The 16510-nt window shown below is 49.3% G+C and overlaps 1 protein-coding gene across 3 annotated transcripts in view; it reads left to right on the forward strand.

The window, feature by feature from the left end:
- PLCL2 (phospholipase C like 2) overlaps positions 1-16510 on the forward strand; it is a 210436-nt gene that overhangs the window by 162738 nt on the left and 31188 nt on the right. For all 3 annotated transcript variants that reach the window (XM_055570002.1, XM_055570004.1, XM_055570003.1), the window contains exon 5: positions 13149-13258. In XM_055570002.1, the coding sequence (XP_055425977.1) occupies positions 13149-13258 (110 nt within the window). The remainder of the gene's footprint in view (positions 1-13148; positions 13259-16510) is intronic.

Below are 16510 nucleotides of genomic sequence, written 5' to 3' on the forward strand. Positions count from 1 at the left end.
GAGGCCAAAGGCACAGGGTGTGCCGGGCAGGGCTGGGGGCGGATGGCTCCTTTCAATCCGGTGTTCAGCCCAGACCTCAGGGAAACAGTGACTTCGGGGCAGGCCTGACTGCAGGTGGCGAGCAAGCACTTCAAGCCTCTGGAAGGGGATTATCTCAGGCAGAGAGGCCGTGAGCCGGGGTGGAGGTGGCAGGACCAGGCTGCACCGGCCAGGCTGGTGTAGGGAGGCCGGCCCTGCTCTCAGAGAGGGCGCTCCTCCTCGGTCAGGGCGGAGGCGTGGCTGCACCAGACACGTGGTGGGTGGGCAGGGAAATGCAGATGCCGGAGGACCCCCCCCCCCGGGAGGCTTTTTACCCATCCAGCCCGCCAGACCAGCACTGCGGTTTGACTCGGAGTGGTTGGGGCGATGCTGATGCAGAATGCGCACATGCTGGATACTCTGATGGTCATGTTCACAGGATTTATTTGTGGATCGGACGCAGGGCAGCAGAAAGGGAGGAGGGTGGGCCTGCAGGGTTCTTGGCTGGGTTTTCTTTACCAAGACGGCGAGGGCCCTAGGAGAGAGGGCTGGAGGGGTGCGATCAGAGGTTTTAGGTGTGTCAAACTTGACGAGCCTGGTCGACTTCCAAGTCTAAATGTTGGAGAGCAGTCCCGACTGGACGCGATGAATTTGGAAACCATAAGCGCAAAGGTGGTCTTCCAAGCTGGGAGACCAAGCTCATCGGAGAAGGATGGTGAAAAGAGACGACAGAGCCCTGGTCCTGGGCGTGTGGATGTTGGAGAGACAGGAGAGCAAGTATGGGGCATCAGGGCGCAGTCAGACGGGATGGGAGGGCGCTGAGCTTCCAGAGGATGAGGTGTTTCAGGGAGATGCCGGTGTGCGTGGCTCAGAGCCAGTCACATCAGAGACCCTAGAGTCCCTGCACACAGGGATGATGACTGACGGGTGGGGCCCCCCGGGCCGCTGAGGACTCTCCTGTGGTTACGGGTATGATCTGGTCCACACCTATGAGAGCCACATGGCAGTAAATTTCAGAATTACAAACCACGCACACTTCGAGCCAGCAGTTCCTATTCAGTTTATGCTATGGCTTTGGTTACATATTTAAGGAAATACTTATGCATAGAGTTTCCTTTATAACGTCGAGAACAACCTCAAGGTTACAACCTAAGTTCAGTAGAAGAGTTCTTGTTAAATACAACAGACGCATGTGATGAGAGCTTATGCAACCATTTAAAAAAAGTCGTATGTGTGTATATATTTACCTGTGTGTATGCACAGACACACTCCGTGTATACACATATGTAAGGAAGATGTTATATATACATAAAGGTAAAAAAACCACCTGTATGACTATATGGGTGTGTGTGTACACAGACATAGTTTAAAAGGCAAGGCAGGCGGTGCGTGCTGTTTGCTGCTGGTGGTGGTGGTGGAGGTGCTAAGTCGTGTCCGACTACTGCGACCCCATGGCCTGTAGCCCATCAGGCTCCTCTGTCCGTGGGATTCTCCAGGCAAGCGGACTGGACTGGGCTGGTGCTGCTTGCTAAGGTGTTTCAAAGGCCCGACCGGAGACTGGAGCCCGGAGCGCTGCTGAGGGCCCTGCCCTCTGGACGAGGCTGCTGGAGAGGAGGTCACAGTGGTTGCCCAGGGGAGGCGATAAGGAGGCCGGGGGTGGGGACACTCCGTGTACCAGTCTATGCTTTTTAAATTATTGCGCTGTGTGACTTTTATATGGTCAAACATAAGAGGGGGAGAAGGAAAGGGAGCGGTGGGCAGGGTGGCGTCCAGAGGGGCTTGTGTGGGCCTCTGGTGCTGGTAGGGGGACTTCCCCCAGTGCCCAGACACGGGGTCCCTGGTGGGGGAGTCTCATCTTGGGGGTGTCACTGCGGGGGAGGCTGCCGTTTGCTCCTCCTCTGAGCCCCCAGCCCGCGTTTAGAGGGCGGCATGGGGAGGGGCCCCATGGAGGGTTAGTGATGCCTGGACCACCTCACCTGGACAGTCACACCTGGACCACCGCCCCTGGAGCCCTGGCTGCCGCATCCGCTCACAGAATCACGAAGTCCGGTGTCTCCGCGCCTCCGCGGGACCTGTGGCGCCTGCACCCGGGAGGTGCCCCTCTTCAGACCCCAGCGCTGGGGGCACCCGACTTCAGACCCGGGGCTGGGGGTGCAGGCCGTGGGTTACAAAGCCCGTGCATCTGAGCAGGTTCTGCTTGTGAATCAGGTGGAAAAAGTGCCCCTCTCTTGTTCCCAGGGTACTTTGATGGTGTGCCCTGAGACCACGTGGTGCCTTTAAACCGTGATAAAGTGAGGTCCCTGACAGACTTGTGTTCCGTGGAATTCCACCTTCCAGAAAGTAGCTCACTGAACCTCATTTGGAAAATTTGAAACGTTGAAATGATCGATACATATCTCCCTTTGTCACCGTTTGAAATAGCCCTACTTCTGGCTTCTGTTTCCAGCACACACAAAAAATATTTCTGCATAGGACATGTGCGTGATAAAAGAGCTTTCTAGGACAGCAAAGTAAAGTTTCAGGTGAAAAAGTAATCTTTCAGTGTATACATTTGAGATCAATTTGTCTCTTGTATTTTTTTAAAAATTATAGTTGCTTCTGAAAATTTTGAACCATGAGCTACATGGTATATTTTAGATTCAGATCATTTATATAGGTATAGACGTTCTATCCAGATGTTTGAGAGGTCATCCACTTCATATTTGGCATGAAAAAATGCCATTTATTTTCTGCAAAGAGGAAATGCTGCCATGCTTCTGCCTGAGGCTCCCTTTCCTTCAAAGCAAAGCCTGTTCTTCATATCTCAGGGTTGTATGTGTCATGTACTTTACATTTTTTATTTTTATGACTGCTTGGTTTTCATCTAGGTTTATCTGTGATGGGAAGCAGGAAACTTGATGGGAGTAGAAATTTCTCTCCATTAGATGCAGTTGCACTCATGTTTTCAGCTAACGTAATTATGTATCATCTTAGAAGCTTTACACTTCTTTATTAACTTTTTGAAAACGTGATAATCTATCAGCATTGCATTTCATCTCTTGTCTTTAAGCTTTAAGCCCTTCAAAAACAAAGTATTTAAATTACAGTGTTTTGAAAGAATAATTGGAAAATTATGTGAAACTAATACCTCCATATATAAAAAATCTGAGCTGTTTAAATTTTTGAGAGATGATGTGGAAAGAAGCAATAAATTTCTAAAATATAGCTTTTTACATAAAAATCAATCTATTTTTGCACGGCCATACCAATTTTTAAAATTTAACATTGTAGCTACAATTGGAAAGGTCCACCGGGGGCTCAGGGAGTGACCTCCCGTTTTATCCACGGGGCCTGTGCGCTCCATTCCCTTCAGAGCAGAATGAACTAGATTCTTTAGTATCGCTGCCTTTCCATCTGCTTTCTGTCTTCTGTTTGATGCTTCCCGGGTGGCGCAGGGTAAAGAATCTGCCTGCACTGCAGGAGACACAGGTTCGAGCCTTGACTGGGGAAGATGCCCTGGAGAAGGGAATGGCAACCCGCTCCAGTACTCTTGCCTGGAGAATCCCGTGGGCAGAGGAGCCTGGCGGGCTGCAGCCCATGCGATCTCACGAGTCGGAAACGACTTGGCGACTAAACCGCTACCGCTGCTGCTGTTTGATGACCTGTTCTCAGGCTCATTACCACAGAGGAACATGAGCAGGTTTTCTTCTTGCTTAACATCCCTGAAGAAAAATAACCCGTGGCTGTCTTCTGGGAACACAAACTTGGGGTCACGGAGTCAGGAACCTAACTGGAGCGTCTCTGGCGCGGAACAGCTGGGGCTGACAGTCCTCTTGACAGAAGGGCAGTCCCAGCGGGCGCCGCCGGCTTTGTGCCGGGGATGCGGCCGTTCGCTGTGTTTTGGACTTTTACCCATGTTTCAGTCCATGTTCCCAAGCACATGGTTGGATTTTTGTAATATGCTCATGGCCGTCAGACTTCCATGCTTTTGAACACACTGCATATTTTGACTGTTAAATGATGTAGCATGTTGAAATTGTATCACATCATGTTTTTCAGAAGACTGTTCAACGTAGTTAGTATTGGTGTTCACATGAAGTGTGCTCAGACTCAACAGAGATTTCCATTTCTTGGACCAGAATTAGCAGTTATCTTTTGTCTTACCTGCATGGCAACGTTGAGGTAGAATCAGGGAATCCTGATTCCTTCGCCAGCCTTGGTGAATGGTTGTCCCAAATGAGACCTTCTGCCTTTGAAGAAAACATGGGCAAGAGGAACATGCTTCATCTGAGGCCCTCACAGTGCCATTTCGTTCAGATCAGACTAGGAAATGGGGCAGTGACGAAGAGAACAGATACGGTTACTTTGTTAAACAACCAAGCCAGGCATACAACTTCCCGTGGCTCTAAAACGCGCAGATTTATGATGCAGATGTGTGGGCATCGTATTTGGAAGATACTTGCTGGGAAATAGAACTTACTCCTGAAAGAAAAACAGCACCTCTTTTTCCTGCCTCAGCGTTGATGGCCTGGTTTCTGTTGTGAGACCTGCAGACTGGTCCACGGTGGGAAGCCCGCCTGCCTGTGCTTCTCCCCGAGGCCACCAGGCCGTGACAGCTAAGAGCGGCCTTCTTTCTGTGAGAATATGAGATGGCTTTGGGCTTAAACATGCTTAGGAACTTTGATTTTGCTGATGGTTGTCACAAAGAAATCTTGAATGAAATTGTATCTATTTTCAGAAGAAGGGAGGCTTTTCTTGACTAGGATTCATGGATAACACACACGTGTTTTGGCGTCGGGAGGCACCCTGTGTCAGCCCCTCCTGTCACAGGCCAAGGAGCAGAGCTTGCGCAGAAGCTGTCTTGGTCTGCGTCCCCCACGGCACCAAGGGGAGCTGCAGCGTATGGTCCTCTACCAGCTAAGGAGAAGCTGGTTTGGGTGGTTTTCCTGCCTCTCTTCTTATCTTTCTTAGACCTGTAAAGGCTCCACTTAGCAGCATTATTACGAGGCTGCCTGCCTGCGAGAGCTGTATCTGGGCACCACGCCTGTGTAGACAGACTGTCCCTTCCCAGGGGCAGGGCCTGTCACCCAGAATACCAGCAGCCTAGGCGGACAGAAGACACGCCGATAGCTGGTAAACTAGGGCATGCAGAAACCCACATGTGTCCTTTGTGTCAATACAAAGGGCTGTGTGCCTGCACGTGGAGAGAATGGTGAGTTAGTAGGAAGGCGGGGTGCAGAACCTCCCTCCCTCAGCTGGCCCAAGGACCAGCACGTGGGACTTGTTCCTGAAGAAGTAAGGGGGGCCCAGGCGTCCTGAAACCCAGCTAGCACCCCGAAGCCACAGCTGAGCGGCCTGGCTGCTCCCAGGCCTTGTCTGTGGGGACAGACACCCACAGTCGCCTTTTTTTAATCAGAATTCAGCATGCTTGTTACTCCACCGAGGACATGGTCAGAACTCCCTTTCTGCCTTGTTATGTAACATAACTGCTGAAGATTTCACAACCAGAATGAGGGCAGTCAGCTACCAGAGGTGCCGTTCACTCTCATTTTCTGTCCAGTCACTAGTGAAAACTCAGAATGGACATCCTCAAGTTTTCAGAAATTTAAACTTTTCTGGTTGATTATTTTTTAAATATTGAAAGATTAAGCCATCTTTACACTGCCAGTTGCTTGTAATTTATTTTGTAAAGTCTCACATTGTAATATGTACTCCTGAAAAGCCTACTGAATCTCCCTTACATACTATATTTCGTCATGCAAAAATCCTAATTTGCAGCTGCACCTACTGAGTTGATTTTGGCATTGATTTTAAAAAGGCAGAAATTATGTCTTCTCATGTCATTATTTTAATGCTTTTGCCCTAATTTATTGCACTAATGCCTCTGAACTCAGCCATTGCATCCAAAGCGAAGTTACAAAGACTTCTGCATAAAAGGATTGTCAGATAATATAGGCACTAGTTCCCTTCCCCGGGCTTGCTTCCCGTGCTTCCAGAAGTCTGCAGCTTTTTACAGTGGTCAGCATGTTTAAATAATGGGTCTTAGTGGGACTTAACACAACCGGTGGTCAAATGACCTGTATATGGTGTGTGATCAGTAAGTGTTACTGCCTGCCCAGTTAGTCTTAATACTTCAAGCATCAAAAATTATTTTCATTATCCAAATTGATGAGCCCTTTTGTATCTTAGTATTATGAATATTGACTACTGAAATACAGAACTATTATGAAAAGTCCACTTGTTAAAGAAATCCTAGATAAGAGTTCAGTTTTACCTCTTCACATAAATATTCCTGATTGTTTCATATTGGAGTTTGCTTTTACAAAACAAACAAACAAACAAACAAACAAACTAGAAAACATTTAAAAAATCTTGTTCAATATAAAATACTTTGGAAATAAATAATTATGTAAGCTGGGCCAGTCATTTTAAAAAACAGGATCTCGACCATCTTGTGTGTCTGGCACTGGAGCTCCCAGGCCTTTGGGTGGAGGCTTGGTCTTGGTTTCCAAATGGAGGTCTTTGAGAAGGCTCCTGCCTGTTAATGTTCCATGGGGTCAGGAGTTCTCTGGTGGTCCAAAGTCCTGGACTTGGGTCTCCCCTCTCGGGGATTTCAGCCCAACCCCTTGGGTTTCAGCACCAGGACTTCACAGGCCACACAGAAGACATAACCCCAAGACTAAAGGTGAAAGAGCATCCAACAGCCAAGAACACCCAAAGAGATTCACACACTTACAAAGGGAAAGGAAGAGAGAAAAAAATGAGTAACAACCGGAGTCAAGAAAAAAGAAAGCGATCAAGCCAATAATCAAACCCTTAAGGGAAAATGGATACTAAAAACTAGACTCCCAAAAATGCAGAATGAAAGACAAAACATCAGAAACAGAATTTAAAACGTGGAAAAAATTGCAGTGTAACTAAGCAGTAAAATGAGGAAAATGAAGTGAATTTATTTTAAAATAAGGTGCTTTTTTTTAAAAGCAGGAAAGGTTATACAAATTAAAGGAGTAATAAACAACAGCATGATAACACCATGGGGAAAAAGGGGGGGATATATATAGAATATATATGAGAAGAAGGGCCCTGTGACTCCCCCACTTTCCTGCTCCACTCAGTCTGCCTCCTCGGAAAGTCTTCCAGTATTTTCAGGAAGGTCTCTAAGTCTGCTGTGGGCGCTGTGGGGTCAGCTCAAACTCAGAGCCTGCCTTGCTCCAGCTTGTACTTATTCCCAAAGTCCACAATCTGATGCTCAGTTCAGTTCAGTTGCTCAGTCGTGTCTAACTCTTTGCGACCCCATGAACCGCAGCATGCCAGGCCTCCATGTCCATTACCAACACCCGGAGTCCACCCAAACCCATGTCCATCGGTGATGCCATCCAACCATCTCATCCTCTGTCGTCCCCTTCTCCTCCTGCTCTCAATCTTTCCCAGCATCAGGGTCTTTTCAAATGAGTCAGCTCTTCGCATGAGTGGCCAAAATATTGGAGCTTCAGCTTCAACATCAGTCCCTCCAATGAACACCCAGGACTGATCTCCTTTAGGATGGACTGGTTGGATCTCCTTGCAGTCCAAAGGACTCTCAAGAGTTTTCTCGAACACCACAGTTCAAAAGCATCAATTCTTCTATGCTCAGCTTTCTTTATAGTCCAACTCTCCTATCCATGCATGAGTACTGGAAAAACCATAGCCTTCCGTAGATGGACCTTTGTTGGCAAAGTAATGTCTCTGCTTTTTAAGATGCTGTCTAGGTTGGTCATAACTTCTAAGGAGTAAGCGTCTTTTAATTTCATGGCTGCAGTCACCACCTGCAGTGATTTTGGAGCCCAGGAAAATAAAGTCAGCCACTGTTTCCACCCTTTCGCCATCTACTTGCCATGAAGTGATGGGACTGGTTGCCATGACCTTAGTTTTCTGAATGTTGAGCTTTACGCCAACTTTTCCCTCTCCTCTTTCACTTTCGTCAAGAGGCTCTTTAGTTCTTCTCCGCTTTCTGCCATAAGGGTGGTGCCGTCTGCATATCTGAGGCTCACAGTCTGATGCTAGTTCCAGGGAATTGACCTGCTGCCCCTGCGGCTGCACGGTGACTCCCCCTCTTCCCTTTGTGTGCACAGCCTCCAGCTGTTCGGCTTTGGCCCTGGGCCTGGTCCTGCTTACAGGTCTCTATTCTCGGCCGAGACACGGGGGTGAAAGGAGCCAGTTGTTGGGGTTCAGTCACCTTGGGGCGTGTGGGGAGTGCCTGCTGTGCCTGGAACTTGCGGGAAGTCACCAGGCGGCCGTGCGCCTTCCCAGAGGAGTTGGCCCTGTGCTGGGGGACCTCTTGGCAGGGCCAAGCCGCTTGGTCTCCCAGGTAGACGCGCCTTTTGCCTTTGAGCACCCGCCATTTCTCTGCCTTCTGGGGTTCCGAAGCCCCCCGTGACGCCACCTGTGTGGGGTTTCCCAGTGTGGAAACGTGTCCTCCTTCACGACTCCCTGCCCGGGCGCAGGCCTCTGTCCTGGAAGCGCTGTCTCCCTTTCTGCCCCTGCCTTTTGGCCTCGCCCATTCTGAGGACGCTGATTGGCCTTTCTGAAAGTTTGGGGTCTTCCTGCCGGCATCCCCAGGCTGTCCTGTAGGAGCTGCCCCACACGCAGAGGGTGAGCTTTTGATGTGATCTCCCTGGCTTGAAAGTCTCCTCCGAATTCTTCTTCACCTTTTCCTAAGCAAAGTTCCAGAGCCTCTCTCCAATGTCCCATGCAGTGTGTGCAAAGTGCTTGGTGAGTGGTCTTGTGTTTCCCTTGATCTTGCCTCCGGCCTGGACTCTGCGTCACAGGAGAGCAGTGAACAGTACAGTCATGCCGTGTAAGTCAAGGTGAGAACCCTTCAAATCCGAGATCAACCTGTGCTGCGTGTTAGCGGCCTGGCAGAATGTTCACCAAAGTTACTCTGTGAGTTAATACTGTGAAAATTCTTTTAAAGAAACAGATACGTTGTGTAGCAGACCAAGGAATGAAATGCCAGCCAATGGAACGGATGGTCTTGGCTACTTTCTAAAATGTAGGCTTTCCTATTTTTAACATAATTTTCCATTTTTCAGCTCATCACTTTTTGTGCCCACTTTTAAAGAACTTCATTATTAAATAACACACGCACACACTTACACACAAATACACTTACACATGGTCACACACACATGCTCAGTCACACATACACACTCATACACACATACACACACTTGCACACAAAGACTCACATACACCCTAACCCTAACTTTTGGCCTCCATTTGAAGAAGGGGAAGATAAGGGTGAAATGTCTTATGTCACTTTTAAAATGTTTTGCTTTTAATTGGAAGACAGTTGCCTTACAATATTGTGTTGGTTTCTGCCGCACATCAGCATGAATCGGCCCTAGGCGTACACAGGCGCCCTGTCTCCTGAACCTCCCGCCCAGGTTTTCACGGCGCGCCAGGTCTGAGCTCCCAGCGTGCACAGCAGATTCCCGCTGGCCGTCTGCTTCCCATACGATAACGGCTGTGCTTCTTGCTGCTCTGTTCTCCCCGCGCGCTCCTGCCCCGCCGTGTCTGCAGGTCTGTCTGTGTCTGTGTCTCTGTTGCTGCAAATAGGGCTATCAGTGCCCTGTTTCGAGGTTGCATATATGCGCATTTTTTCTCTTTCTGACTGACTGCACTTGTATAATAGGCTTTAGGTTCGTTCCTCTCACCAGAATGACTCAAACGTGTTCCTTTTTATGGCTGGGTACTAGTCCACTGCGTACGTGTACCACGCTGCTTTATCCAGTCACCTGTCGACGGACATCTAGGTCGCTTCCACGTTCTAGCTGTTGTAAATAGTGCTGCAACGAACACTGGGGTAGATGTGTATTTTTCAGGGATGGTTTTTTCAGGGAATATGCCAAGTAGTAGGACTGCTGGGTCGTATGGGAGTTTTATTCTTAGTTTTTTTTTAAGGACTCCCCACACTGTTCTCCATCGTGGCTGTACTTTAACAGACGTGTAGAACACAAGCTTCTTAGGCAGCTGTATTTGTTTTTTTATGTTTCCGCATTTCATCTTTATCAGCATCACTTTTTAATCATCCGCACTGTTATTCTTCCTTGAGTCCTCAGTCCTTCCCAAGGCAGCCTCTGGCTCTTGTTCTTCTGCCCTTTCTGAAGGCTGCCTCCTTGCATCTGGGCTGGATGCTTGTCTGAGCTCAGCCTTGTTAACAGAGCGTCACTGCTCCACCCGCTCTCCTGTCTTGTCTCTTTTCCGTGTTCCATCTGGACGTCCACCTTCCGAGTCTCAGTGGTGCTTCTAAGACTACCCGAAATATGGATATTAAAGATTAATATCCTGAAGTCCAGATGATGCCTAAATATTAAAACTAAAGAACCACTGGGGTCTTATGTCAGGGCCTCATCTGGTCACCTTCTAGGAGGTGCATCTGAGTCATCAAGGCGTGTGCCAGGGAGTCTCTCAGACCTACCAGGGAGAAGTGTGTGTGTGTGTATATGTGTGTGTGTGTGTGTGTTGCTTTAGCAAAAATCCTGCATTTTAGAACATAATTGCCACCTAGTCATGGTTATTATTTGTCTTTTTTTTTGGTGTATTAAAGCAAGCACATCCAGGGAAGGTCAGAAGCAGATATGGGGGATGCGGCCCTCTATGTGCCAGGCTCCCAGCAGTGGGCTGGGGGGGAGGTTAGTCACCAAGCTGGGGCGTTGTCCAAAGAGAGGCCGAATGCAGGAGAAGGGTCAATGTGGGAGTTTCCTAGACAATGCAGTGACTTCTACTAATTACTGTTCCTTTTTTAAACCAGTGAGCTTCTTAAGCTTTATTAGCATGACAAGAATTAGGGCCCTGGCTCCTATTAGGAGAGAGAAAGTGGAGAAGAAGCAAGACTAGATTGGCAGGTCACTATATTTATCCTGTACGTCAGCCCTTGTTCACTGTTTAAAGACACTAAGTAATAAAGTTCCTGTCAATCACTGTGTGAAGAACTGCTTTGAAGCGATGCTGCACAGAAAGGGAGTGAGAAATTGGGGTGCCCAACGGAACAGGAAAGATGTACAGAAGAGCACGGGAAGCGTCTTGTGAAATGACATCTGCTCCAACACTGGTTGTAAGAGTGAAAGACTGGAGAGCACGTCCATCCGTGAGGGCTGGTTAAACCAGAGGCGGCTCATCTGCACAGTGTGGGGGGCTCTGTAGGTGTCAGAAAAGGGCGAGAAGGGCTTGGTACGTGGGCAGCGAGCCAGCCCCACCATGGCTGCATGGAGAGCAGCCACAGACGCTGTGCACGCTGTGCTGCTTTTGTGCAAAACACTGGGGACTGTGGACATATGGACACCTCTGCTTAGATCTTCAAGGAGAAAGAGGACAATAAAAGATAAACTAAAAACGCATAAAAATGTACAGGGGGAGGGAGGGATTAGGGTAGAGGAATCCAGGAAGAAAGTAAGATTTACATGAATGCACCTTGATATGCAGTTGGACTTAGGAATCATAAAAAAAAAAATTTATCCAAAGAAGCAAAAACGTTTCCCACCCCCACATACACAATGGGATAAAAAGGAAACAAACGAACGTAACTGTACTTTGTTTCTGACATAACCATGTAAAGAAAATTACCTTGACTGACCTTAGAACACTGTGCCTTTATTACATTCTCAATGAAATGTACTCTAAGGACAAAAAAAAAAAAAAATGTAGAGTTTAAATTGTATTTAGCAGTCTTACTATTAGTTATGTTGATGTGGTTAATTAAGATTGTCTGCCAAAGAAATGTCTAAGATCTAAGGAAAAAAACAGTGAAAACATTGTATCTGTAGATTTGAATTAGAAGTACAAGCAAGGTCTTATTCTTCCCTTAAAAAAATAGCCCTGTACCTAAGATCTGTTCACTAAAGAGCCTGGAAAACAGTGGAAACCCAGTAACAGCACTCCTAGGCCCCAGATTGTGGTCTTTGAGCACCATTCTCCGCTGTAAGAATCCGGAGGTCCTTGGAGAAATGCCTGTCTCCAGGGCCAGGTGAGCAGTGTACCTGCTAACTCTTGACTGTGTTATGCCAGAAGCCAGGGATGTGTCAAAGGCTAATCAGTGACCTCAGAAGGACTTAGAAACCCACCTGCAGGGTTCCCATTGGCCAGCGATGGGATAACTGACTGCAAGTGAATATGTAAAGAAAACCCGAGTTTTAATGACATTATATCAGGAAGAGGATGCCCCACCACTCCCGCGTTCATACTGCTTCAAATGGCGGTGAGGAATGTGCACTGATTACGTGAATTATACATAGTTAGGGTGCCCAGGCTTTCTCTCGCCCTCTCCCCTCTGCTGCAGGCTGGGTCTGGGACCTCAGGTCATCTTACTGGGACAGGAAACAGTGCTTTGTACTTTTTTTCATCCATAACTGCCAACATTGAGACCTCGGTTCAGTTCAGTCACTCAGTCGTGTTCGACTCTTTGTGACCCCATGGACTGCAGCACACCAGGCCTCCCTGTCCATCACCAACTCCCGGAGTTTACCCAAACTCATGTCCATTGAGTCGGTGATGCCATCCAACCATCTCACCCTCTGTCGTCCCCTTCTCCTCCTGCCCCCAATCCCTCCCAGCATCAGAGTCTTTGCCAGTGAGTCAGTTCTTCGCCTCAGGTGGCCAAAGTATTGGAGCTTCAGCATCAGTCCTTCCAATGAACATTCAGGACTGATTTCCTTTAGGATGGACTGGTTGGATCTCCTTGCAGTCCAAGGGACTCTCAAGAATCTTCTCCAATACCACAGTTCAAAAGCGTCATTGAGACCTCGGTGGAGCTAAAATCAGCCTCTGAGATTCCAAAGCCTGGCCCTGGTCCAAGGTCCTTCCCGCTCCCTCCGCCTCAGTCTCTGAACCTGGCTGAGTCTCTTCAGCGCCCCCACCTCTAGAGGAAGAATGCGGATGGGTCATCTGTGCCCTGGGCAGCCTCCCAGTCCACAGGCACGCACTCAGAGACGCCGTCTGCCTCGCTGGGGCTGTGAATTGGCATTGCTTCCCCCGCTGGAACTTTCTTATTTCATCCTCTGTGAAATCTCAGTGGAGACTGGAATCTTTCTAGCTATATCTAGAAAGATAAATATTGCTGGCCCATTACCACTGATTGGGTGGGGAAGTAACATCCTTTGTTCTGCTTCTTTCAGCCATGGAGTTCCACGAGCACTTGCACAGCATCGGCACCAAGGAAGGCCTGAAGGAGCGCAAGCTGCAGAAGGCCGTGGAGAGCTTCACGTGGAACATCACCATCCTAAAGGTACTTCCTGAGCCGTCTCTGACGCTCCTGAGTTTGCCCCCTTCTCCGCGTGTGGCTTCCCGCTCCCTAGTGTCCCGTCTCTGACGCTCCTGAGTTTGCCCCCTTCTCCGCGTGTGGCTTCCTGCTCCTTGGTGCCCCGTTCCCTGAGCTCCTGAGTTTGCCCCTCCTCTGCGTGTGGCTCCCGCTCCTTAGTGCCCCATCTCTGACGCTCCTGCGTTTGCCCCCTTCTTCGCGTGTGGCTTCCCACTCCTTAGTGTCCCGTCTCTGACGCTCCTGAGTTTGCCCCTCCTCCGCGCGTGGCTCCCGCCCCTTGGTGCCCGTCTCCTGCGCTCCTGAGTTTGCCCCTTCTCTGCGCGTGGCTCCTGCCCCTTGGTGCCCGTCTCCTGCGCTCCTGAGTTTGCCCCTCCTCCGCGCGTGGCTCCCGCCCCTTGGTGCCCGTCTCCTGCGCTCCTGAGTTTGCACGTGGCTCCCACCCCTTGGTGCCCGTCTCCTGTGCTGTGCGTCACAGCCCATCAAGGCTGCAGTGTTCTCACGGGGGTCCAGTGAGGACTCTGCTTTCGGGAGAGTCTGCGGCACGGTCGCTGCGCAGGCGGCTCACGGGGAGGATAGGGGTCGAGTGGCTGGCACGTTGTGGGTCCTGCCAGGAAGGGAAAGGGCCTTGCGTTTCACCCTTGAAACACTGCAGACTTCATAGCTGCCAGTCGCTGCATGGGAAACAGCACTGATTACAGAGAAACGACTGGGAATTAGAAGATTCTAGTTCCTCAAATTTCATTCAACACTTGAAAGTATAATCACAGCCTTAATATTAATGTGATCCCAGGAAAAAAAAAAAAAGGAAAGAATCGTGGGGGGGCGTACTCGAAAGAAGTATGTGAAGGGAATGGCCGTTTGAAAGACATTTCCCTCCAAGGGAAAACACATCCATAACTGTTTATCTGCTTCCTTCTTCCTTCCCTCCATCTCTCTATTTCAGCATGACCACTTAAAAATTAACTGTTATTATTTTTATTATGAAAGTAATATATTTTCATTATAGAAAATGTCAAACTAGCCGTAACCACAGGTAAACATAGTCTCACCATCCAGGGTCTTTTGCTGTACATTCCCCCAGCCTTTTTCTCTGTGGTATATATGATATGTTGTTGTGTCCAACTTTTGCAGCCCCATGGACTGTAGCCCACCAGGCTCCTCTGTCCCTGGGATTTTCCAGGCAAGAATGCTGGAGTGGGTTGCCGTTGCCTTCTCCAGGGGATCTTCCCAACCCAGGGATCAAACCTGCATTTCCTGCATTGGCAAGCAGATTCTTTACCACTGAATCACCTGGGAAACCCTGCATATCATATGACACGATTTTAAAAATATTATTATGTGTGTGCCTTGGGGCTTCTCTGGTGGCTCAGATGGTATAGAATCTGCCTGCCATGCAGGAGGTCGGGTTTTGAGCCCTGGGTTGGGAAGCTCCCCTGGAGGAAGGCATTGGCAACCCATTCCAGTATTCTTGCCTGGAGAATCGCCATGGACAGAGGAGCCTGGTGGGCTATAGTCCACGGGGTCTCACAGAGTGGGACACGACTGAGCGGCTAAGCAGCAGCAGCAGCATGTGCCTTGGAATGTTTTTGTGTTTTTGTCTCGATCTTTTCTTCATCTCAGTGTTTGGGACCTTGAATAATAATAACACAGAAATATGATTTGTCTGGACCTTGGACAACTCAATGTAAAATTACTCTCTGGTTCACCCTCCCAGCTTTCTTCTCTGTTGAATTCAAAGCTTTAAAGACATTATCACAGCTGCCTCTTTTAATTTTCCTGTTCCCCCTCAAGTTAAAGGATCCACCCTGCAGCAGACAGTTTTCTTATCTAATTTAATGAGAAGTCACCCTTCCCAAGCTAGCCAACTTGCACTTTAACGCCCCTACTCATTTGTATAATTAAAGTCATTTTCTGAACTTCTTCAAATACTTCCCTTCCTACACATGTACTTTTTAAAAGCTCTAGATCTTCTGCTTAGTATTTAACTCTGATCACTTGTAGTTCAGTAAACAGCAGAAAGAAAAATGTACTGTGGAGAGGCATTTGGCTTTACCAGTTGCTGGTAGCTATGAACTTCCTGCAAACCTCAGGGGGAAATGGTGCCATAGCGTGCAGCCCTGTGATAGGAGCAAAGGCTCATTTGGCTTTTTTTAAAAATAAGATCCCAGGGGATCCTTACGCACATTACCGTTTGGGAAGCACTGGGCTGAGGACCCCTGGAAATGGAAGCGTGGTGCACACAGTCGTGAAAAACAGCGGGCAGAAAGTAATGGATCCGATTGTAGAAACAGGAAATTGAACCGAGCGGCTGCACTGAGGAAACCATTTTCTTAGGAATTATGTCCAGGAGAGAGAACTAAAACGTCAGACTTCTGTTTATATGGAAACGAATGCACAGGACAGGGTAGCAGGTTTTGGAAGTCTCCAGGGTAGTACTTGCTCTTGGTGGTGCTTGGGCACGGCAGAACCGGCCTGGAGTGCGGAAGGGCTGCAGAGATCTGGATCTTTTCTGTTCGGCGGGAGGGCCACGTTCATGGCCGCGTATTCCACGGGTGCAGACGTCCGTTGGACACTCCAGTGCTCGCCGAGTTTTAGACGTGGGCCTGGGCTGAGCTCCCAGCCTTCTCCTGCAGGAGGGTGTGGGTCTCTCGCGTTCCTCTCCTCACCTGCTCTTTGCGCGGGGCTGGTCCTCCGGGGCTGTGCGTGGTGGGCAGCGGGCGCCCTCGAGGGGGCACAGAGGCTTGGGGAGGCCTCCAGACCTTCCCTCCGGACGTGCCGAGCAGCCCTGGAGTCGCCCGGGCGCCTAACGCGGTGTCCCGCGCCGCACCGCAGGCCTCCGGGGCCAGCGCCTCAGGGCGGCCTCAGGACTCCTGGCCGACAGGGTCCTCGGGACTCAGGAGCTCCCGAGAAACCGAGAAACCGAGCGCCGAGCAGAGGAGGCAGCTGCCTTCCGAATCCGCGCGCGCATCTGAACCGCGCGGCAGGCAGGGCGGCCGGTGGTCGCGAGATGCAGGGCTCGCAGCGTGGGGATGGCGGATGAGATCCCTGGCCAGAAACGGCTTTCATCCAAGGGCGTCCAGCCCAGGTTTCATGAGTCTCTGCTGGCTTCGTTTAGTTTTTTCGGTTTCAAGGATTACTTTAAAATGCAGACACGGATGAAGGAGAAACGTCTATCTGATCCCACACCCAGAAGGGCCCACTGTTAACATCTCGGCGTAC

Source organism: Bubalus kerabau, chromosome 2 (assembly GCF_029407905.1).
Source record: "Bubalus kerabau isolate K-KA32 ecotype Philippines breed swamp buffalo chromosome 2, PCC_UOA_SB_1v2, whole genome shotgun sequence".
NCBI lineage: Eukaryota > Metazoa > Chordata > Mammalia > Artiodactyla > Bovidae > Bubalus > Bubalus kerabau.